General features: G+C 40.0%; 1 protein-coding gene across 13 annotated transcripts in view; it reads left to right on the forward strand.

Moving 5' to 3' along the window:
* Window positions 1-1,322: 1,322 nt before the first annotated feature.
* CHRDL1 (chordin like 1) overlaps window positions 1,323-23,202 on the forward strand; it is a 123,594-nt gene continuing 101,714 nt past the window's right edge. For 7 of the 13 annotated variants that reach the window (XM_008272882.4, XM_070066553.1, XM_070066559.1 and 4 more), the window contains exons 1-2: window positions 1,487-1,787; window positions 5,340-5,488. In XM_008272882.4, the coding sequence (XP_008271104.2) occupies window positions 1,636-1,787; window positions 5,340-5,488 (301 nt within the window). In that variant the 5' untranslated portion in view covers window positions 1,487-1,635. Of the gene's footprint in view, window positions 1,846-5,339; window positions 5,489-23,202 lie in introns of all 13 variants that reach the window. The other 6 variants (XM_070066556.1, XM_070066557.1, XM_070066558.1 and 3 more) reach the window with 4 other exon arrangements.

The raw sequence follows: 23,202 nt of genomic DNA on the forward strand, positions 1-23,202 counted from the left end.
ACAAATCAGTCAGTTCCAACTAATATACTCCAGCACAAATTGAATGCATGTGGCAATGTATGGATACTCAAGTAGCAGGACTGAGCTAGACATTTTGGGCCCTGAAGGCAACATTTCAGAAAGGGTTCCCTTTTCTTTGTTAACAGTGAAATAAACATCTCAGGCAATGCCAGGGCTACTTGAATGATATTAAGACTTCTAAAGAAAGAAAAAGGCGATAACTTCCAAGGAAAATTATTACTGATTTAGTTTTTCCTTTGTTCTCTGTTCCTGATATGTGATTTTTTTTTTTTTTTTTTTGTCAAGCCACAATTTCCCTGAGCATTGATCTCCTCGTCTACAGACTGGAGATAACCAGAGGCAAGTGGTGGGTTGAAAGTTGGGAAATCTGAACTGGAATCTCAGATCTTTCATTTACCTCCTAGCTGTGCGACTTTGGATAATTCACTGAAGCCCAGCTCAGTTTCCTCTTGTGCACAATGAGCAGGTTGAGCAGAACGGTTCACAAGTTCCCCACCAACTCACATTTCAGGCCTCAGTTTAGTTTCTTTGAGGACTGAAGAATGTTACTGGTATACTGAATACGAAAGTACTCTGGAAGCCATAAGGTACTGCACAACTGTTAGGAATATCAACATGATCCAGTTCGTGTACTACAAAGCCCTGCAACTTGCCTCCAAATTTCGAGGCTTAAAATACAAATGGGTACGTCGGTAGTGCTTGTGTGGGCACTCGAGGATTCTGGGACTTCTTTCTTAACTATGGCTCATGGAATAAACACAAAGTGAAGTAGTCTGTCTCGGGCTCAGCAAGGCACTAGCAGTGCTACTGTGCCTTCTGAGCTCTTGGCCCAACTCCGAATCTTCGGCACTGCTGAAACTGTGGGCCCCTGTAAGCTTTCTTCAAGGCACTTAACGGTGGCAGTCCTTTCCTTGGGGCGTGGGAGCCCTCTTTGTGGAAGAAAGCAGATTTTTAATGGCTCTGACAACCGCACACCGCACCCTAACGCCAAAGCATTGTCACTTCACTTGCCCCACTGTGGATCTGAGGCACAGCCCAAAATCAGCAGTAGCACTGGAGGGCATAATTTGCAAGACAAGGTCATCCTGTGTCCTGCGCTCCAGATTAGGACCAGACCAGGTGCAAGGCAAAGGCCCCTGTGCCAGAGGACAGAGCGCACGGGCTTCCAGGCAGGGGGGTCGGAGGGTAGCCAGGGTCCTAGGCACGCGTGCGAGGGGTGGGGAGCTCGCAGGGGCTTCCAGGGCAGACAGGGGAGGAGGGGCGGGAGGAGTTGTGCGGCCCCTTTAAGACCCCAGCGCTCGCCTACCAAAGGAGGGGGGTGCGGTGGGGGCGCTGCGTGATGGGAAAGTCGCCGCTGAGCCTCACACTTTCTCCCGGTGTTTTAACTTTCGGAGCCGGGGAGCAGGAATAAAGCCGCGGCGCCGGGACGGAGAAGCCGGGCGTGCTAGCAGCGGCTGCGTGCTTACAGACTTCCCGCCAGCGCCGAGCGGCCAGCCCGGGGGCCAAGTGGGGAGCGGGCGGGCGGGCAGGTGGCCCTGGGCCGCCGCGCCCGCGCCTTGGCTCTGCCCCCGGGAGCGGAGCGAGCCGCGGCTCCCTCGTGGTGTGAGGGCGGTGATGTTTTTCCTCCCACCCACTTTTGAGTCCCCCCTCCCCCCTCGCGCGCACTCTAACTCTCGCCACAACCTGCGAGCCCCAGACCTCGGAGGAGCGCCCCGGGGAGCTCGGAGCGCGTGCACGCGTGGCAGACGGAGGAGGCCAGTGCCCAGGTCAGTGAGCTGTGCCCGGAGCCCGCTTCTCCCGCCTCCCTTCCCAGCCTTTGCACAGGTGGGGTGCCTTACTGTTGGTCGGAGCCGTCTCTGGAAGTTCCCCCCTTACCTGCCATCCCAACCCGGTGAACGGTCCAGCTGCTAGCGGCTAGGATGGAGTTGGGGCACAGGGCGCCTGACCTTAGCAGCTTGGGGTCCCTGGATTTGAACTCACCACTCACCACTCCCCGCTCAGGCCTGCATTTCGCTATGCTCTGGAGCTTCTAAGGGCCGTTGAGTGCTCTCAGCCAAGCTACCTAAGGGACTCTGCAGTTGCCTTAATTATCGCATGTGTCCTGGAGCCTGTTTTCTCATTTACGGAAGTGCCCAGGACCAGTGGCTGAGGAATACATGAAACAGGGTGGGCAGGCGGCGGTTCTCTTCTCCTCTGGACATCTGTCCCGCTTTCTGGCCCCGACCACTTGGGGTCAGAGTTTGAGGCATTACGCCCAGGAAGCAACATGGGCTTGCCCCGAGTACAGGGCCTCCCATTCCCTCCCTGCCATGCCACCGACAAAAGTCACTTGAATTCTCTGGCCCCACTCCACACACCCCCACCCCGTGCGCCGGGGGTGGGCCAATTTTGAAGGTGGAATGAAATGAAATGAAATGAAATGATAGATATGAAGGTGTTTTTGCAACCCAAGTGCAAGGCATTGTCAATCATAAGTAGCAACGAAAACGTTGTCTCTGACAAGGGCTACGCTGGGCTAAAACTGCCATTTTTCAGTGGCAACCCACCACTGGATTAATTGAGCTTTTCTCTTTGGGTGGGAGAGCAGGGAGAGGATTTCAACTGATGGACAAGGGCCTGAGACGCCAGTGCCTTTCTTATTGTTTGTCAGAAAGAAAATTGCTACCCTAGGGGCTGTCCCGCAGATGATAGTGAATGTGAGATTACAAGGTCAGTCAAGCCTCTCCGGAGGATTAAAGAGACACTGTGGGGCGTGAAGAACTGGCTGACTTGTGGTCATCCCGTTGCCTTCCTTTGGGGTTGCCTCTGGTTCTCTTCTACCCAGGAGACCTGTTCTTAGGGTGGGCTCCTGACACTTGATGGCCCAGGTTACCTTGTGGTTACATCTGGGCAAGGAGCATCTGGTCCCTTTGCTTGATACAGACAAACAATGTGAATGTGTGTTTCTTAGAGACACCTTAATCAATACCTTCTCCTGGTATCTGACCTAGTTCTTGTTCTCCTGTAAAGCACACTTACCCTCCCATCCCACCCTTCCCTCACCCCCAGGGTTAGTTGCAGGTTTTTGTTTTCTTTGTTACTTTCTGGTTGGGTCCTGGATGCCCCCCAAACATATCATTGACTGCATTTCTAAGGAACCTGTAGAAGAGCCAGTGCAAGTTCAATGGCACAACAGCCTGTGTGAAGCAGACAGAGAGTTAATGCAGAAATAACTCCAGTTAACTGGGTCAAAGTATAATTTGAAAAATTAAGGACAGTTTGGCTCTTTGCAAGAATAAGAGTCGGCATGTTTGCTGAGCAATGCTTGCTTGTGTTTACTGCCGCAGTCCCAACAAATGTCTTGAGCCACCCCGCTCCCCCAAAAGAAAAAGAAATTGAATGGTGGGGGGGCCTGGGGAGGGAATTCTTCTGAGTTGATATTTCTGCACAGAATGCAAAGGCAGGACTTCAGGATCTTATACATTAAAAGTGAATATTTGCAAAGTGATGCATTTTCTGATCTTCTCCATCACTGCTTGGGAGGCCACACAGATGACAGGAACGCCAAAAGAGATTAATTGCTCTCTAGTCACCAACTTTTCTATTTGCGCATAACATGAGTTGGGTCCCAAGAAAAGCAAAAATATTCTATGAGCCATTTTCTTGCCAGCTTGAGTTATGAAGCAATGCTACTGTTCACCAAAATCACCCAGCTATTGTACAAGAAAAACAGCCCTGTTGCTTCTTGCATGGGGAGACCCAAAAGCCATGGTTTAAAAAACAAAAACAAAAACTTCCCTGAGATCCATTATATGAGTGTGATGAATTGGATTTCAGCAGTTAAAAATCCTTCTCTTTGGAGCCGTGGGGGCTAAGCTTATTAGAGGAGGCACAGGAAGAACCTCACTGAGGTGGTTAGCTGTGTTAAACTCTCACTGGAAATGATTTGCTCCAAGGGACCCTGGTAGCTCTCAGCGGACAGACGTTCTGAGTGATTGCAAGTGGACCATAACCTCACAGAAGGGACCAAGATATCAGAATCCAGGCCTTTGGAAGGCTAGAAACATGTCCTAGGAAAATGTGATCCTGTTTTAAAGAACAAGGAGGGGTTAGAGGAAGAAGGCAAACGTGTTCTGCAAATGCTGTTTGATAGCACAAATTATTCTCTATGCTTAGTTTGTTCCTCGGTTACGTGTTCATAATTTGAAACAATGCTTTTTGAATGATCCAGGCAACTTCATAGCATTTCAAGTAGGAGCTGTGGCCTCTACTTCAGAACTCAGAGATATTCAGTTCTCCAAAATGATCATCTTGCATATCTTTGAGTTCTTCGTGCTCAGTATTTAGGTTGAACTCTGAAATGATCAATGAGTTCAGTTCCTATCGCAGGTTAACCCCAGATTGAAGGTTGTATTTCTAGAATATTTAAATATTTTCAAATCACCCATTGGAGGAGCTTTGCAGACTCTGAAGTCTATAGAAATGATTTGTGACTGTATTTGAGTTTTAGCAAGCTTTCCATGTTCTAAGGCTCAAATGGTTTAAGATTTCCACCCTTAAACTGGAAATGCCAATCTCATATTTTAAAGAATTGCAGTTGCTTTAATGGTCTTTTCCATGGTGGTGCAAGGTGAACAAATTGCCTATTTAAATTTGCCTAATTCCCCTGTAAATGGCCCATTTGAATTTTTCCATTTCACAATGGACTTCATTGGGAAGGAGTATGAGCCCTTCTAGCTAAGCAGTAAAACTTTTCAGGTGTTTAAATGCATCCATTTGCTAATTGCACCTATCTTTTCCAACAGAAGTAGTCAAACTGAAGATCCTGATAGATCTCACAGATGTCACTAGAGAAACATTGATCAATTTGTATTTCGTCCCTGAAGGATTAATGATAGCAGTAGTTCTGAAGCTCAGATTTTCATTTGAGAAATTGCTTAGATCTCATGTCTATTACTTTTACCTTGTTTGCCAAAATATCCCTTTTGCAAACTCTTGTTTCCCTTTTCTCCAAAAGAATATCTCTTAAGAAATCAACTTTTATTCCCTTAGAAAGGAGGATTTCAAAATTTATTTTTGTTTTCCTCTTACGCCTGTAAGGATTTTTGCCTCAGCTCAGCATTGGATAGGAATGCATGCTCATTCACTTGAATTTTCTCCCACAGTATTTGCTAGTCAGGAGAGGCAAGTCCTTTTTTTATGCAGGCAAACAATGCTTGCACTTATGTAAATTCCTTGGCATTTTTTTTTCTAGCAAGTTAGAAGCCTAAGCATCAGTGGTCTCCATCAGTTCCAGGGGATCTGTTTTAAGTCTTTCTCCTGCTTTTTTCCTCCGACAGCTTGAGTACACCGGGCCTGGAAGGTTCTGAACTGAGTTTTACAGTGCTCCAAACAAGAAAAAAGTGGAAAATGGGAGGCATGAAATATATGATTTCCTTGTTCTTGTTCTTTCTATTCCTAGAAGGAAGCAAAACAGAGCAAGTCAAACGTAAGTATCTTGAGTTTAAAAATAATATAGTTGCTTATAATTTCTTTGAAAATGTGGTTATAATCTGTAGGAACTGTGATTTAGCCCAAATGTGGTCATACAATTATTCTATGAGAAAAAAGTGAATGTCACTGGTTTATGTATGAGTTGATAAAAGAATGAGAGCTTTGAATCGGCCAACCAAATTTAGTACTGTTTTTCTGATTATCATATAGTTTTCATCTCATAGAACACATGACACATTAGCCTCTTTTCCCTTTCCTGTTCTAAACTGTACAAATCTCATTCCATTTTACGTAACTCTAGAAATATCTGACAGATGAGCTGGATTTTTTCCCAAATTTCAGACTCTTCAGCAAAGGTTTTCAGTTTATGAAAAAGAATAACACAGAAAAGAAAAAAAAAGGAAAAGGAAAGCAGGCTCCTCCTATTCCCTTATGCTGAAAAACAAAGAAGGAAGAAACCTTCACATGAGCTGGATTCAGATGAAAAAATCCTTTGAGGAAATTGAGATTCCAGGGACTGTTAGCAAATTGGATGCCATTTATTGAAAGGAACGTCCCTGCAAAGCCAGGGAATATTTCTAGAAAGTCAGCGATCCGTGTGATGGGCTAACACTTTGGAGAAAGCAGAGGGTGGCGGTACGGGGTGCGGGGATAATTAACCCTCCTTGCCACCACATTTGGGAGATTTATGAGTGACCATTGCCATCTCTGTTCTTGTTAGAAGCTTTCTGCTGCCTTTGCACAGTGTGGGCCTTACCTTCTTTGGGCCACTTGTACTCCCTCTGAGGTAGACGCTTGCTCTGAATTTGCAGGAAAAGCTGTAGCTCTAGTTCCCATTTTTGGCTGCATCAAAAGAAGCACAAAGTGGAATGGGTCCAAGAGGAGCATTCTCTGCTCCACTGAACTTATTCATGAGAAGGAGCTGTGAAAATATTCTTGGTAGGAGCCGAAGCAGCATCTGAAGCCCATCACTTAAACATTTATCTCCTTTATCAGCATAAGTTAAATATATCTGGCAGAAGGCTTGCTGACAAGGAGAACGGTGCCAAGGCTATTGCATCGTTAAGTGAGTTTCTGTCCCACTACAATTTTCATAGCAAACTTACTCTTCTTCCTAGGAGAAACAGTGCTTTTGATTAGGCTTTTAAGCATGAGTGATCTGTGGTGATATCTCGTATGATTGGGACACAAAAGGAAGTTTAGCAGGGCATGATCTCAGCAAGGAGGCTTGGATCAGCCTCTCCCTGTGTGTTTCTCAAACTACCTCCTTTTCTTTTCACTTATATGTGAGTACTCACGTGGCCCATCTCAGAACCCTTCTCTTCCAGAAGTCCTCCTTGAGTTAAGTGGATGTGATGGAAACATTGTCCATTCATTCTCAACTCAGCTCACAAATCAGCTAGGTCTAAAAATCATTCCTACCTCAGAAAGAGACTTCTTTTATTATCAGTTAACACATGGCCTCATGTGGAATGGGGTTGTAGCTTGCAAAAGACCATCTCCTTGTGTAGACCTTCCATATTTATGAAAAATTGAGGAATATGGTCCATGAGAGTTCGAGCTAGGTTGGCAATCCAGAGAAAGACGCTACTTGAAAAATGTATAGACCCCAAACTACTACTGTTTACTATTTCCTTGTGTCTATGAATTTGTCCCAAGCCCTTTTGATATTCAGTTGGTGTCAGAGTGATTATATAACAGATGGCCTTGAGCACCAGTTCTTGTCCTAGTGTTTCAGTTTTAATGTCATGAGCCACTAAGCATCATTCTGTGTGGCCTTGTCCAAGCTAACTGCCTCAGAGACATGCAAAGTTACCTCCTCCAATTGGAAAAACCTCAAAACATACACCCTATCTATATTGTTTGATACACACACATACATGTACAGACACACACAATATGTATGCACAGCGATTTATATTGCACTCCCTCCAGTGAAAAGTGATTACATAAATGATCCAAGTAATGTAACATCATGTTACTGTTAAAACACTGTAAAACACTGTTTATTGAAAAATTAGTGGCCCTGGAAAATCCTTGGGTTAACTTATCTTTAAATTTATTAAATTATATAAAGTTAATGCATGCTCACTATACAAAATGATAAGAAAATATCTAAAGAACATATAGCCCTTAACTTCCATTACACACTCCAGGGATAACTGTTATTAATTCCAAACTCTTCTCTGTGCTGTAAAATCATATATATATATATATATATATATATGTCTGTAGAGTTCTTTCTTTTCTATTTTACAAAGATGATAGATCATATATATTTTCAGTAACTTGCTTTTACTCAACATTGTGTCCAAGACATCATTCTGTGTCAGAGTATTGCAATGTAACAGTGCTGTGGTCTTTCTAAGGCTTGCATAATTTCCAGTTGCAAAAGTGTGCCACAATTTATTTAACCAGTCTCTATTTGTAGATATTTAGGTTGCTTCCAGTTCTTGAGGCATTAACAAACACCATAGGCACTTATGCAAGTATTTGTGAAGAATTGTTAGTAAAGGTATATGTTTAGTTTTTAATCTTAGTAAGTACTGCCGAATTACCCTTCAAATAAGTTGTATTAATTTGTACCCTCACCATCTGTATATGAGTACTGATTTCCAATTTCTTTACCAAGAATATTATTCATTTTTATATGTTTAGATCACTTTAATTGGGGAAATTATATTTCAGCTTTGATTTGATATTTTCCTGTTATTGGAACAGCTTTTCAATTACTTTTTAGTTCAATTGTATTTGTTCAGTGGATTGACTGCTTTTCAGGTGGGTTACTTGACTTATGAATTTAAAAGCTTATTTATTAGCCTTTGTTACTTCAAATTTTGTTATTTACCTTTCACAGTTCAAATATTACTTTCCCAGTCTAAGATTTGTTTTAAATTTTAAGTTGTATCTTCCTGTACACAAGTTGTAAAAGTTTATGTAGTCAGATCCATCATTAATTTTCTTTATGCCTCTGGACATCTTCTTATTCATAGGAAGGTCTTTCCCATCCTATAGTCTTATATTTTCTTCTGCTGCCATAATTTAGGGTTTTACCCATAGTTTCTATTCCATCTGAAATTTATGTTCATGTACAGTGTACAACTTAGGAAGAATTTTTTAAATCTCTGGGTGGTAGGTTTATGAATGTTATTTTGTTTGTCCTTTTGCTTCTTCCATCTATTCCAAAAGTTTTACAGTTGGCAAATTTCTGATCTTTCAAGGGTTAGTCAGAATATTGGTCTCCAGGTTAAGGAGGGTGTTCTGTAGCCTGTTTGCTCTCCTTTTTGGGGCACCAGAGTGGAACTGGCTGGGGGAGGGTGCCATTAGAGTCGAAGATGCTCATTCAATTAGTGTAAAAATCTGAAGAGGTCTGTAGAAAATGCTTTGTTAGCAGAAGGCTCTTTTCACAAGGAATGGTGAAGGTGGGTGCTGCCACTTGCTGGTAGCTAATTAGCCATAGTTAACAGTTGCTCTCACAACAGAGAAGACAGGCTCAGGAGACCAGGAAAAACTGATAGTGCATTGCAATGAATGAACGAGCCTTTGTTGCTTATTTGAAAGTTTGTTACTGTCCAGCATCAGCAAGGTTTGAGGTGTTTAGCCTGGAAAGGGTCTTTCTGTAACTCCATTATGCTCTGTTGTTAAAGTTGTAGTCAGTGAGGCCAGGAAGCTCTTTTGAAGTTCAAAGGAGCGTAACATTCACAGCATAATATTCATGCAAATATGGGTCAAAGAGGCTGAAGAGTTTGCCCATTTTGGCAGTTTTAACTTTGGTAATGAACTGTTGATCAAAGAGAGGTTGAAGAATTGAATTGTTAATAATATTCAATTATCTATTTCTAATGGACCAGCCTATGCCAAGTCTGGCAAAGGTTCTGGGGAGAGAAATTGTTCATGTATTTCATGGGATCCATTCCTGATTTATAAGGTAAGTTAACTAGATCTTCAAAGGATTAGATTCACATTCACTTTTCTCCCCAGGAGAAAAGCTTCTAGTCTTCATACCTGGCTGAAAGTGGGCCTCTGGGCATCTCATGAAAGGCAAGCCACCAAAAGGGTGGAGGGAGGGGCAGAGACACTAAGAAAGTTTGAGACATATGAAGTGCGGCCTTATAGAGCCCACCCAGAGCCTTTGTGTCAATTGTGAAAGCCAGCTAGAAAGTCATGATTTTTCCTCCTCCAAATTCTTGCTTGGACATTTGAGGTGAGTTTTGGATCGTAAAAAAGCAGCCAGCAAAAGAGCTGATCTAATTACATCTTTCAGGTTTTAGTAGGTGGAAATAGAAGGAAGTAAGAATATCTTAAAATTGGATAGCTTAATGTTTTCAAAGTATATTCTTAATTAATTTTTAATGTGGAGGTAGGCAGTGGGGTTTGAGACCACGAGGTTAACCTAGATCCACTCCTCAGCTCCAGAACTGACTTAGATACCTTGAGAATGTTACTTAGCTTCCCCATCTTTAGTTTTCTTATCAGCACAGTGGGACTATAATAGCGTGATGAGTGTCAATATGGTCATCTGAAGAATGAAAGAGATTGAATACACTCAGTGCTTTGCACAGTGGCTGACACATAGTTTTTAGTGAGTTGTAGCCATTAGAGCCACTCTCTTGCAAGCCAAATCGACATTATCCTCTTCATTTTAAGATGTGAAACTTGAAACATAATGGAGTTCAGTGACTTTGTGCAAGGACAGAGAGCAAGTCCGAGCTAGAGCCAGAACTAAACCCCACGTCTCTAACTTCAGTGTTCTGTTTACTACACAAGTCAGCCTCTGGTAGTTTTCTGAGGAAGCCTATTGAGTTCATTCCCCAGAATGGAAGCCCAGTTCCTTACGCATTGCCATCACTTAATACATAAGAGATGATCCAAGTGAATTAATAATGAACTTTGTAACCAGAATTCCTAAGAGAGGCAGAATACTAGTTGCGAGTTAAAAGATTGAGACTAGGACTAAAATTAATCAGGAACCTAAGTAAGCTAAGCCAAAGGAAAGTTGTGAGGAAGGTTAAAAATATGTGCCTTTATGTCCATGCTTCTTGGATTTCCCTGACTTGTCAGTAGGATTGGAATGTCCTCATTGTTTAATGGCAAGAGGGCTATGCTTAAAGTCAAGAGACCTGGCTTCTGGTCAGTTTTCTGTTGCTTGTTGTGTGGTATTGGTTAAGTCATTCATATTCTTTGAAGTACAGATTGATCGCTATGAGCTGAGAACAATTCTTACTATATGGACTGAGAACTAAAGGACAACAGAATAGGGTTTAGGGAGGTAGGATAAGGGAAACCAAGACCCTGATTTGCAGATGGCTTTGATTTCCAATATCATCACTGATTCATTACAAAGAGTATTTTATTCATTTAAGATTTATAGCCTGCTTGCTTCTAGAAAGATTGGATACAGGTTAAAGATGAAAGAATACATGCAAGATAATGTTTTTAAAGAGGTCATCTGAAGAAAGTAGGTGAAGTAGATGTTTTTAACATCTGGTTTGGTAGATTACAGCATTCACACTCTAAATTTGACTTCTGCTTCCTGAAAGGATAAAAAAGTGAAACTTTGGGCTTGTTGGCAAAAGAAAATTTACAATTTCATTTACAGAGATTATTCCCACCTTCCCCCCACCACTACTCAAGTAGTATTGCTCATGGGATGTTTGAATTAGGCACATCTGGGTGGTACAAGGAGACCACCTGTGACCTTGGTTTCATAGAAGAAAGAAGGATTGTCTGCTTGCATTTCTTTGTTGACCCTCTGTAAAGGAAGACGGCAACTATTAAATTATAACTCAATAAAGGTTTCTCTGTATGTAGTAAGGGAATGTGGTTCAGATACTTTGCCATTGAATGACCTAAGTTACTTGGAGGCTATAACATGGAAATGTAAAACAAATGATTGTTTAATATGGTTACTAGATTGGATTGTCAACTATCAGATGTCTTAAGCAAGCTCTATATTAATTTTTTTCTGATTTAAAAATAGATGTTCATTGTTAAATACACAAAAGGTACATAAAAGCCAAGAAAAACAAGAATCAGCAGTATTCGGAACATGTATAGATATGTATAGTTATTTGGTATAGATAATTCTAAGAGGAACTATATGAATATATTATCCTAAAAAATGAAGCTCTTATTTGTGGCCAATTTGGATTAGGGTTTATGTCAATTCACAATTGGAATCCCTGAAATGCACCTGTAGTGAAGTGAATGAGTGGAGAATGCAAATCTGATTTTGTTGTGAAAAGTTCAAGAGCCCCGCTTGTGTTCCTGACAAAACAGAAAGTCTCCTTTAACAAGACTTGTTCAGCTGAAGTGCTGATAGGAAGAACAGTTTGTTTTATTGAATGAGAACTTTGATTTTTGCCCAAAGTCCTATGCCATGTGACATGGAAGAGATGATTTGAGTCAGAAAAAAAATATTCAGGTCAGGTTTCACCAGCCAAGCAGCCTTTCTATAAAAGGATCTCCCCATGGTCTCATAGTAAGGACTAATGAGAATACCATGAACTCCCAGTTATCCATGCAGATGGGAGATAGAAGGACACAATGAACTAAAATTTCATGGAAAAATCTCCAGTTCTCATCTTAGCCCAATGGTGTCATCTTGCTTTACTGTCAAACCTCTGAATTAAGGACCTTTTGCTTCCCATTGAGCTTTCTCACCTGCTAGTAGGAAGTGAAGTAGCCACAAGGCAAGTAGTGGCAAATCCATGCAGTGAATAAGACACTATATATGAAGCTGAATTAATTTTGGGCAAAAATATCCAGCAAGAAGGAATAAGATAATTAACTCCTGGTTGAAGGAATAAGCTGTATATATAAGGTGAGGATTTGGCTTCTTCCAGAATTTCATTTTCCCTGGCTTCCACAGCCTGTAAATGAAGTCCTAAAGTCCTGGGGAAATCTGACACAGTCTTCAACTTTAGAAATCCAATTGCCTGACAAACAAGAGAATCCCCTTTACCATAGCTACTATATGTTGCCCTTCCCACATTCTGCTTCAGTTTGATAAATGACGTGAGAGAAATACTTAGGCATTAATTTTTTTTTACTGTTCTAGAAGACTTTCTTTTTAAGAAATAAAGAATTAAAAAGGAATTTGTTTACTTGATGTGTCTACTCACATAAAGAGCACAGATTCATCTCTCCCTTTCCACTGACCGTATGTGTTATAATAGAATAAATATTATTGTAAAACTGACATGATGATGTGTCTATAGCAATAACTCTTATCAAAAACAGTTCATGGGAATGTTTCCTTGCTTTTGGATTGGTGATGAAGCTATTGACCTATTGGCCTAATCCTGGGAACTGGGAAGGAATGATAGGGCAAAACATTGATGGCATAGTGGCACATCTCTGATGTTGTTTACTTTTTTCTCATCATTTTTCTTGTTAACAGTGTCCTTTAAAGTAGCAGGAATTTCTGCCTCTAATTAGGGCCAGTTGAACCATTTGAAAAATAGCTATAATGATGCAGGTTGAACATCTAACTCACATGCTAGTTGAAATTCCTTTGGGACCAAATTCTACTCTTAGACCTCATTAGTAATAAGTCACACATTTGCCAATTAGTATCTCCCAGTTCTTGTCCATGATGATTTCCTGAGACTTAGGTCTGGTTGACTATACTGCGTAACATTAAATTTTCTTCTGTGTGATGCCAACACCTTTCAAAAAGTTCAAGCTTATACACATATGCTGCAACTGACTTTATCATAGTTTTTGAAAATTGATAATTGTCCAGTATATTCATAAAAAAAGTAGTATAATTGTGCTAACCACTCAACCTTGGGCAACCATCCTAAAACATGCCTTAGGGATTATGTATCTACTTTTGTAATGTGCTTGAAAAAAAGTATCATTGTCAGTAATTTCAGGAGCATTGTTTAAGAGCACCAGTGACATTACAGTTTACCTCCTTATCTGCCTCCAGTTCCTAAAGTTGAACATTCTGGGAGTTGTGAATATCTGTCTTGGGCGTAATTGCACAGATCCCATATCACTGAGATAGTAAGACCAATATACTGAATGAAATAACATTATATATTGCTTTTAGGATCAGATTTATATCAGCAGTTAGTGTTTGAGTAAGATACTTGCATCCTCAAAAAGCATAGTTTAAGAGACATGTGAGTATATATGAGAAAAGTGCTGTTAACTTTAAAGAGAATGAAAAAGACCACTTAGTTGGAATATTCTTGTCTTCCAGACAAGATGTCAGAGTGTTCGAGAGCATGAGCACTATTTTATACTTTATACTTTTTGTCACTGATACAGATACAAATAATGCAAAATAATGTCTGTGCCAACTATACCATTTTATATAGTCTACCTTTAGTTTGACTTAACTTCACTATAAACAATGTTGGTTCTTTAAAAGGTGATCAACCTTTCTCTCTGTCTCTCTCTCTCTCACTGTCTAACTCTGTCAAATAAATAAATAAATAAATGGTGATCAAAGCTGTGTTCCAAAGGTAGAGCACAAGGACAATTTGAGAAAAGTTTAAGCAGCAATATGTGGAAATCCTGTACATTCCAAATCCTGAAAGTAGGTGACCTGTACCTTACCAACTACATAGCAGGAGAGGCAGAATTATGGAATGGTCTCAGTCTTTGGTTCTCAAGCCAGACAACTTAGGTTTGAATCCTAGTTCCACACATTGACTAGTCATGCCAACTTGGGCAAGATACCAAATTTCTCTGTGCTTCAGATTATTCATTTACAAATGGAGGCTAAGTGGGACCTAAGGAATAGGGTTGTTGTGAGAATTTAGTGAATTTGTATACATAAAACCCTTAGACAGAGCCTGGCTCTTAGGGAGTGCTTAACAATTATTAGTTGTTATTTTTGTTATTGTTGTCACTGGCTTTATGTTTTTAAAGTATCCTGGGTGTTCCTTCCCCCACATATTATTTACCTCCAGGGTTTTGAGTCAAACTTGGAGCAGCAAAATTAAGATCATTCAGTTTATACAATTTGTGGCAACAATACTATTTTGAAGGCTGAACTTGGGGGAAATGGAATCTTTTGATCAAAACCAATTATTTTGTTTATTTGTTGTTTTCATGAATGAGCTCAGATATGTAGGAATTATTTATTTAATAGTGTCAATGAAATAATCTATTTTTAAAATATTTTTAAAGATTTATTTATTTATTTATTTGAGAGGTAGAGCCACAGACAGTGAGAGGTAGAAGCAGAGAGAAAGGTCTTCCATCCGCTGGTTCACTCCCCAAATGGCTGCAATGGCCAGAGCTGTGTCAATCCGAAGCTAGGAGCCAGGAGCTTCTTCCAGGTCTCCCGTGTGGGTACAGGGGCCCAAGGACTTGGACCATCCTCCACTCCCTCCCAGGCCATAACAGAGAGCTGGTTGGGAAGAGGAACAGCCGGGACCAGAACTGGCGCCCATATGGGATACTAGCGCCGCAGGCAGAGAATTAACCCACTACGCCACAGCGCCAGCCCCTGAAATAACCTATTTTAAAGATATTTCAGAGAAGAGGCTGGCGCCGCGGCTCAATAGGCTAATCCTCCACCTAGCGGCGCCGGCACACCAGGTTCTAGTCCCGGTCGGGGCGCCGGATTCTTTCCCGGTTGCCCCTCTTCCAGGCCAGCTCTCTGCTGTGGCCCGGGAAGGCAGTGGAGGATGGCCCAAGTGCTTGGGCCCTGCACCCCATGGGAGACCGGGAGAAGCACCTGGCTCCTGCCTTCGGATCAGCGCAGTGCGCCTGCCGCAGCGCGCCAGCCGTGGCGGCCATTGGAGGGTGAACCAACGGCAAAAGGAAGACCTTTCTCTCTGTCTCTCTTTCTCACTATCCACTCTGCCTGTCAAAAAAAAAAAAAAGATATTTCAGAGAAGAAATAGCAAGCTGTTTTAAAGCAATATATAAGGAACACCCTCCTTGTGGCATCAGTATTTACTGTCCCTTTGGAAACATACTTTCCTGCAAGTTAGAATCTTTAACAGTTTGGGTGGGAGTTTAAAAATGTACGAATGCACTCAAAGCCACATTTGATATCTTGTTTTATTTTAGTGTTTGCTTAATCTTTCAGAGGTCTTCAGTGTTTATTATCCTATTTCTTTTGCAAGTAAGAAAGGATAATAAATAACCATACGGAATACATACGTGATAGCTAAAGCTCATCTGACTTCATATTTTAAGTAGATAGAACTGATGCCAACCTCTGAATGAGCTAATCCAAGCAAGAACAATAATCTAGTATCAAATGCACAATACACAGGTTGTATCCTATTTTCCAATGTGGCTCTAAATCTACAAAGCAGCTTCTAATTTACTTCCCTTCAAGTACTAGTGACCCAGTCTCAAATGACAATGCTAGCCTAATAATGCCACTTTAGGGAGCTGCCATCATGGATTTGCTCTCAAGTATATACTCAGATTCTCTCTCAAATGTTGAAATAAATTCTATATGTGAAATATAGATGACTTAAGTGTTTGTCAATGAGAATATAAATTTAATGTATAGAAACAGTCACTCTCCTCTCACTGAAATGTGGAAGGTAGAAAAAGATGCTTCATTTATATGTTAGTCTGAGGAAATTCATAATTATATCTCATCAGTTAAAGATGGTAGGATTGTTAAAATATTTCTTACTCTAGCTTTGAATGTTGAGCAGAAGTCTAATTTGTGTCTCTACCAAGAAAATTGTATTCCTAGGACTTGACTGAAAAATATACAAGTTATGCCTATAAAATATTTTTATTTCCTATGTTCTTTCAATTAATAAATGACTTTAAGTACCTACACTTAACTTGGCCATATAGATCAATATAACAGTGTTAATAATGGCAAGTTACAAAAGGGGAAATATAAATGCTTGCAAAAAATGAATATATATTTAACTTTACCAACCCAAAAATAAGAAATCCATTCTACTTTCATTCATGAAATTATTAAAATATCCATTGTTGGGCATTCTCATCATTGCTAGTGGGAAGGTAAATTCATACAGCTTTTCTAGAAGGCAGTTCGGCAGTATAGATCAAGAATTTAAAAACACTGAAAGCCCCTGACCTTAGAAATTTACTTCTAAAGATTTATATTAAGAAAATATTGGATGTTGTCCATGAAGGTTATATACAAGGATGTTTCTTATGGAAATTATTTTAAAAAAAAGAAGTATAAATAATCTAATATATCAGAATTGGGGATTGATTAGATAAATTATGGTTCAGGGATGAGCATTTGACCAAGAGAGTAAGATGCCCACATTCCATCATTGGAGTACTTGAGATTGACACCCACCTCTGGAGCCTAACTCTACCCTCCTGCTAATGCAGGCCCTTGGAGGCATTGATGATGACTCAATGATTGGGTGCCTGCCACCCATGTAGAAGACTTGGATTGAGTTTTCATTGCAAGCATTTGGGGAGTGAACCAGTGTTGGAGCTTTTTCTCTGCCTCTCTTCCCCTTAAATAAAAAATTTAAAAACATATTTCAACTGTCTTTGGTATATATAAGTGTCAACGAAACATTAGTCTTTAATAGTATAGAAATACTTTCATATGTTAAGTTTTTAATGTAGGTTATAAAATGTATATACTACAGCCTATTAACTTTATAATAAAACTTTGTATCCATAACATACAGAAAAAAGACTGGAAAAAGTTTATATTTCATATCTGATATATAAAAAGTTTGGAAGTTGTATCTCACATTGTCACAAGAAAAAAGCCAAATGACCTGAAAACAGCTAAACCTCTTAGAAACAGTATGATGAGAAATGGTAATAAAAGGTATACAGATTGGGAAGGAAGAAATAAAACTTCCTTTGTTTGTGGATGATGTGATTGTCAATGTAGTAAATCCCAAAGAATCAATGACCAAAGAACCTCCTAAAATTAATGAGCAATTATAGCAATGTTTAAGGATACAAGATTAATAAAATCAATTGATTTCCTATAAACCAGCAATGAATGAGTGAAGTTTGAAACAAAAAAATATGATTTACATTAGTACCCCCCAAGTGAAATACTTGTGTATAAAACCAACAGAATATGTACATTATCTATATGATAAATACTATGTAACTCTTGTGGAAGACATCAAAGAAGAACTAAAGAAAGTGAGGGATATTCCATGTTCATGTGTAGGAAGATCTAATATTGTCAAGATATAATTTCTTCCCAAATTATTCTATAGATTCAATACAATACCATTCAAAATCCCAAGAAGTTATTTTGTGGGTATGAACTTGAAACTTTATATGGAAAGCACAAAATACCCAGAGCAGTAGACACAATTTTGAAGAACAAAGTGTCATAGGACTAACCCTACCTGAGTTTTTCTTTTTTTTTCTTTTTTTTTTTTTTCTTTTTTTTTTTATTTTTTTGACAGGCAGAGTGGACAGTGAGAGAGAGAGACAGAGAGAAAGGTCTTCCTTTGCCGTTGGTTCACCCTCCAATGGCCGCCGCGGCCGGCGCGCTGCGGCCGGCGCACCGCGCTGATCCGATGGCAGGAGCCAGGAGCCAGGTGCTTTTCCTGGTCTCCCATGGGGTGCAGGGCCCAAGCACCTGGGCCATCCTCCACTGCACTCCCTGGCCACAGCAGAGGGCTGGCCTGGAAGAGGGGCAACCGGGACAGAATCCGGCGCCCCGACCGGGACTAGAACCCAGTGTGCCGGCGCCGCTAGGCGGAGGATTAGCCTAGTGAGCCGCGGCGCCGGCCCCCTACCTGAGTTTAAGACTCATTCATACGTTACAGTAATCAAGACTGTGTGGTATTGGCTAAGGAATAGATGAATGGATAAATGGAACAAGATAGAAAACCCAGAAGTAGACCCATGTAAACACTGCAAACTTATATCTGTAACAAAGGCAAAAAGACAGTCTTTGCAATAACTTGTCTGGAACAACTGGATATCCACATATAAAAATAATTGAATGAATCTAGAGTAGTTGCTACATTATTCACAAAAGTTTACTCAAAATGAAGCACAGACCTAAATGGAAGAAGTAAAATTGTAAAGCACCTAGAAGAAAATATAAGAGAAAATCTTGGTGACCTTAGGTTTGACAGTGACCTTTTGTTGTAACACCAAGGGTGGAATTCATAAAACAAAGAGTTGATAAACTGTACTCCATTAAAATCCATACTATCTTCTCTGCAAAAGAGAATGTTGGAATGAAAAGACAAGACACAGACTAGAAAAACATAATTGCAAAAGACCTCTCTGATAAAGGCATGTTACTCCAAATATGCAAAAACCAATTAAGTTCAACAAGAATACAAGCAACCTAATTAAACAATGAGCCAAAGACCTCAAGAACCTTATCAAATAAGAAATACAGATGAGAAATAAGCATGAGGGAAGAGGCTTTACATAATATACCATCAGAGAAATGCAAATTAAAACAACAGTGAAATGCCACTATTCACCTATTAGAATTGCCAAAATCCAAAGCAGTGATGTTGCCAGATGCTGGTAAGTATGTTGAGTGAAAGGAACAACGTTCATTGCTGATGAGAATGCAAAATGATAGGGTCACTTTGGATGATAGTTGGGCAGTTTCTTACAAATCCGAACATACTTTTCACCATATGATCCAGCACTTACACTTCTTGATATTTTCCCAAAGGAGTTGAAAATTCACATCCATGCAAAAAATCTGCACACAGATATTTGCAACAGGTTTATTCATAATTGCCACAACTTAAAAGGAACCAAGATGTCCTTTGGTAGGTGAATGGATAAATAAACTTAAGTGAATCTAGGCGGTAAAATATTTGTCACTACTAAAAAGAAATGAACTATCAAGCCATGAAAAACATGGTGGAAACTAAAATGCATATTACTAAGTAAAAGAAGCCAATCTGCTGTACTCTATGATTGCAACTATATGACATACTGAAAAAGACAAACCTATGGAGATGAAACAATCAGTGATTGCCAAAGATTGGGGTGAGAGAAGGATGCATAGGCAAAGCACAAAGGAATTTTAGAGTAGTGAAATCATTCCGTATGATACTACAAAGGAGGATGTTTGTCCAAACTCTGGAAGTGTTCAGTAGTAAGAGTAAACCTTGATGTGAACTGTGGGCTTTGGGTGTTAAGGATGTGTCAGTGTAAGTTGATCAATGGAAACAAATGTACCTCTCTGTTGGGGGATATTGATAATCAGGGACTCTATGTATGTGGAGATGTAGGGGTATATGGGAAATCTCTGTGCCTTATTCTCAATTTCCCTGTGAACCTAAAATTTCTTTTAAAGTATATTCGGTAAACAACACTGTGTGAGAGATAATCATACAATTATAGAGTTTTTCCCCCACCCACACAATGTATGACTGCATCAACAGGGCTCTTGTATAATAATGGGATTTTAGTTTAAAGGACCTAAAAACTCAGAAAATATTTAAGAAGTTTCTAAGGAATCTCAAAGACAATTGGGGAGAAAGATAAAGAGGACAGTATAACATGTTTAACCTCTTACTTTATAACTACTATAAACAGTAGCTCCAGCCTAACTCATGATAAAGGCCTATGGATTTTCAGCCAAAAATTCGAAAACATAACAAAGCCAGAAAACACAATCTAAAAAGACAAATCAAGCATCAGAACCAGATTAAAATATTAGTAGATATTTTGGAATTATCAAACTGGAAATTTAACTGGGTTTAATGTGTTAAGAACTCTAATGAAGAAAGTGGACAATATTAAATAATATGAATTGGAGAAACATATATGGAAAAAATGAAAATAGAATATGAGAAACTAATGACACTGTAACAAAAATGAAGACTGCCTTAGATCTATATCAATAGATTGGAAGAGAAGAGAAAATGATCAATGAGCTAAAGATATGCCAATAGAAACTTCCCAAACTGAAACAAACATTTTTTTTTTTTAAAAAGGAAAAGCATATCCAGGAACTGTAATAGAATAAAAGATGTATATCACATAAGAATGCCAGAAGGAGAAAAAAAGGAAGGAAGGAACAAAATAAATATTTGAAGTAATGATGGTTGGGAATTTTTCAGAATCTCTGACAGACACCACAACACAGATCCGGAAAGCTCAGAGAACACAAAGCAGGATGTGTACAAAAAAAAAATCTACATTAAGGCATATCATATTCAGACTACAGAAACTCAAGAACAAAAAGAATATCTTGGAAAAAAAATAACAGAAAAAAGAATATATTAGCTGTAAAGGAATAAAGATAACCATTACATCAGATTTCTTTTCAGAACTTCTGCAAGCAGAGAGAGAGAATGGAAACACTAAAATTGTTGAGAGAAAAACAAAACCTCCCCACCTAGAATTCTGTATACACAGACTTTAAAAATTTAAATATTTCTTTAAGAGGTAGGGGGATGAGGGCAAGGCAAGGATGGAGAGAGACAGAGACAGAGAGGGCTGGGCTGGAGCTGGGCTGGTGGAAGCCCATAGATAGGAACTTAATCTCCTGAATGAGTGGCAGGGACCCCATTATTTGAGCCACCACTGCTGCCTTCCAAGATCTATATTAGCAGGAAGCGGGATTCAGGATCCAGAGCTGGGTAACAAACCGAGTTACTTGATATGGGTTGCAAGCATCTTAATCAACATCTTAACCTCTAGGCAAAAAGTTCTTGTGTCTCCAGAGAATTTATCCTTTAAGAGAAATTGAAATGTAAAGAATTTCTCAGACAACAAAAAATGGGAATGATTTGTTACCAGTAGACCTGCCTTGCAACGGATGTTAGCAGAAATTCTTCAGAAGGAAGGACAGTGACATGTCAGAAAATTAGATCTGTATAAAGAAAGGAAGAGCATTAGAGAAGTAATAAATGAAGGTAAAATGAAATCCTTTTTCTTACTTGATATAATAAGCAATTATTTATTCCAAATAATAATGGTAATAATTATATTAGATGATTATAGCTTATGAAAGTGAAATGAATGACAGCAATTGTAATAAGGGATGGGAAGGAGGAATTCAGAATATTCTCTTAGAAAGTGCCTGCTTCACAATCCTTAATCCTATCTGGCTTGCTGGTGATAAAACAAAAAACCATCTAGAAGGGAGGGATAGGTAACTTGTTTTCACAATGAACTGTGAGCTCAGATGCAATCACCACTCCCTTGCTATTCTCCTGGTAAATTTGGAGAGCAGGTCTTTTGATGGGTTTTGTCCCTGCCTGATAACTGAATGACAATCTGATTGTCAAGTTTTTTTTTTTTATTTGAAATTGGACTTAAAAATCCTAGTGCCTTGGGGTTCTTTGGGTTCTTTCCTTCTTTCCTCTCTTGGAAGCCCCCTTCCATGCCACTCTGGCTGGAGGTCTTTGACTCTAATAAATCTTTTCAAATCAAAAAAAGAAAAAGAAAAAGAAAAAGTGCCTTCACTGCACATGAAGTAGTATAATGTTACCTAAAAGATTAGTTGTGAATTGTATATTGCATACTCTAAGGATGCCATTAAGGTATTTTAAAAGTTGATATGCTAAGAAGAGAGAAAATGGAATGGTATAAAATGTCTAATTAAAATCAGAGAAGGCAGAAATGAAATGAAAACCAAATAATTAAATTGATTTAGATTAAGCAAATTAAAGCCAGGAAAGGTATTAATAGTAAAAACTGTTCAATTAAAATCAGAAAAGACAAAAAAAAAAAAAGAAAAAAAGAAAAATAAATAAAATCAGAAAAGACAGCAAACAAGTGTGAGAAAAGTACCAAAAAAGGGCAATGAATAGAAAAGAGAGGGAGGAGATGTACAGTTCAGCACATGCTCAAACGGACTTGCCCCAAACGGTAGAGTTAGAAACGGGCCAGGGGATTCCAATTCAATCCCATCAAGGTGGCATGTACCAATGCCATCTCACTAGTCAAAGTGATCAATTTCAGTTCACAATTGACCATAATGATAGGACTAAGAACCAAAGGGATCACATAAACAAGACTAGTGTCTGCTAATACTAACTGATAGAATTAAAAAGGAGCAAATGATCCAACATGGGAAGCGGGATACACAGCCGACTCAAAATGGCAGATGTCCCAAATAGCACTCTGGCCTCAGAATCAGTCCTTAAGGCATTTGGATTTGGCTAAAAGCCCATGAGAGTATTTCAGGCATGGAAAGCCAAGACACTCTGGCAAAAAAAAAAAAAAAAAAAAAAAAAAAAAGCCTAAATGAAAGAGCTCTGTGAGTGAGATCCCAGCAGAAAGAACGGACCATCAAAGAAGGAAGTACCTTTCTCTGAAGGGAGGAGAGAACTTCCACTTTGACTATGACCTTGTCTATATAAGATCGGAGTTGGTGAACTCAAAAGGCTTCCATAGCCTTGGCAACACATGACAAGAGCCAAGGATGATGGGCCGGCGCCGTGGCTCAATAGGCTAATCCTCCACCTTGCGGCGCCGGCACACCGGGTTCTAGTCCCGGTCAGGGCGCCGGATTCTGTCCCGGTTGCCCCTCTTCCAGGCCAGCTCTCTGCTATGGCCAGGGAGTGCAGTGGAGGATGGCCCAGGTGCTTGGGCCCTGCACCCCATGGGAGACCAGGAAAAGCACCTGGCTCCTGGCTCCTGCCATCGGATCAGCACGGTGCGCCGGCTGCAGCGGCGGCCATTGGAGGGTGAACCAAGGGCAAAAGGAAGACCTTTCTCTCTCTGTCTCTCTATCTCACTGTCCACTCTGCCTGTCAAAAATAAAAAAAAAAAAAAAAAAAAAAAAAAAGAGCCAAGGATGATTACTGACGC

This window comes from Oryctolagus cuniculus, chromosome X (genome assembly GCF_964237555.1).
Source record: "Oryctolagus cuniculus chromosome X, mOryCun1.1, whole genome shotgun sequence".
NCBI classification, from domain to species: domain Eukaryota; kingdom Metazoa; phylum Chordata; class Mammalia; order Lagomorpha; family Leporidae; genus Oryctolagus; species Oryctolagus cuniculus.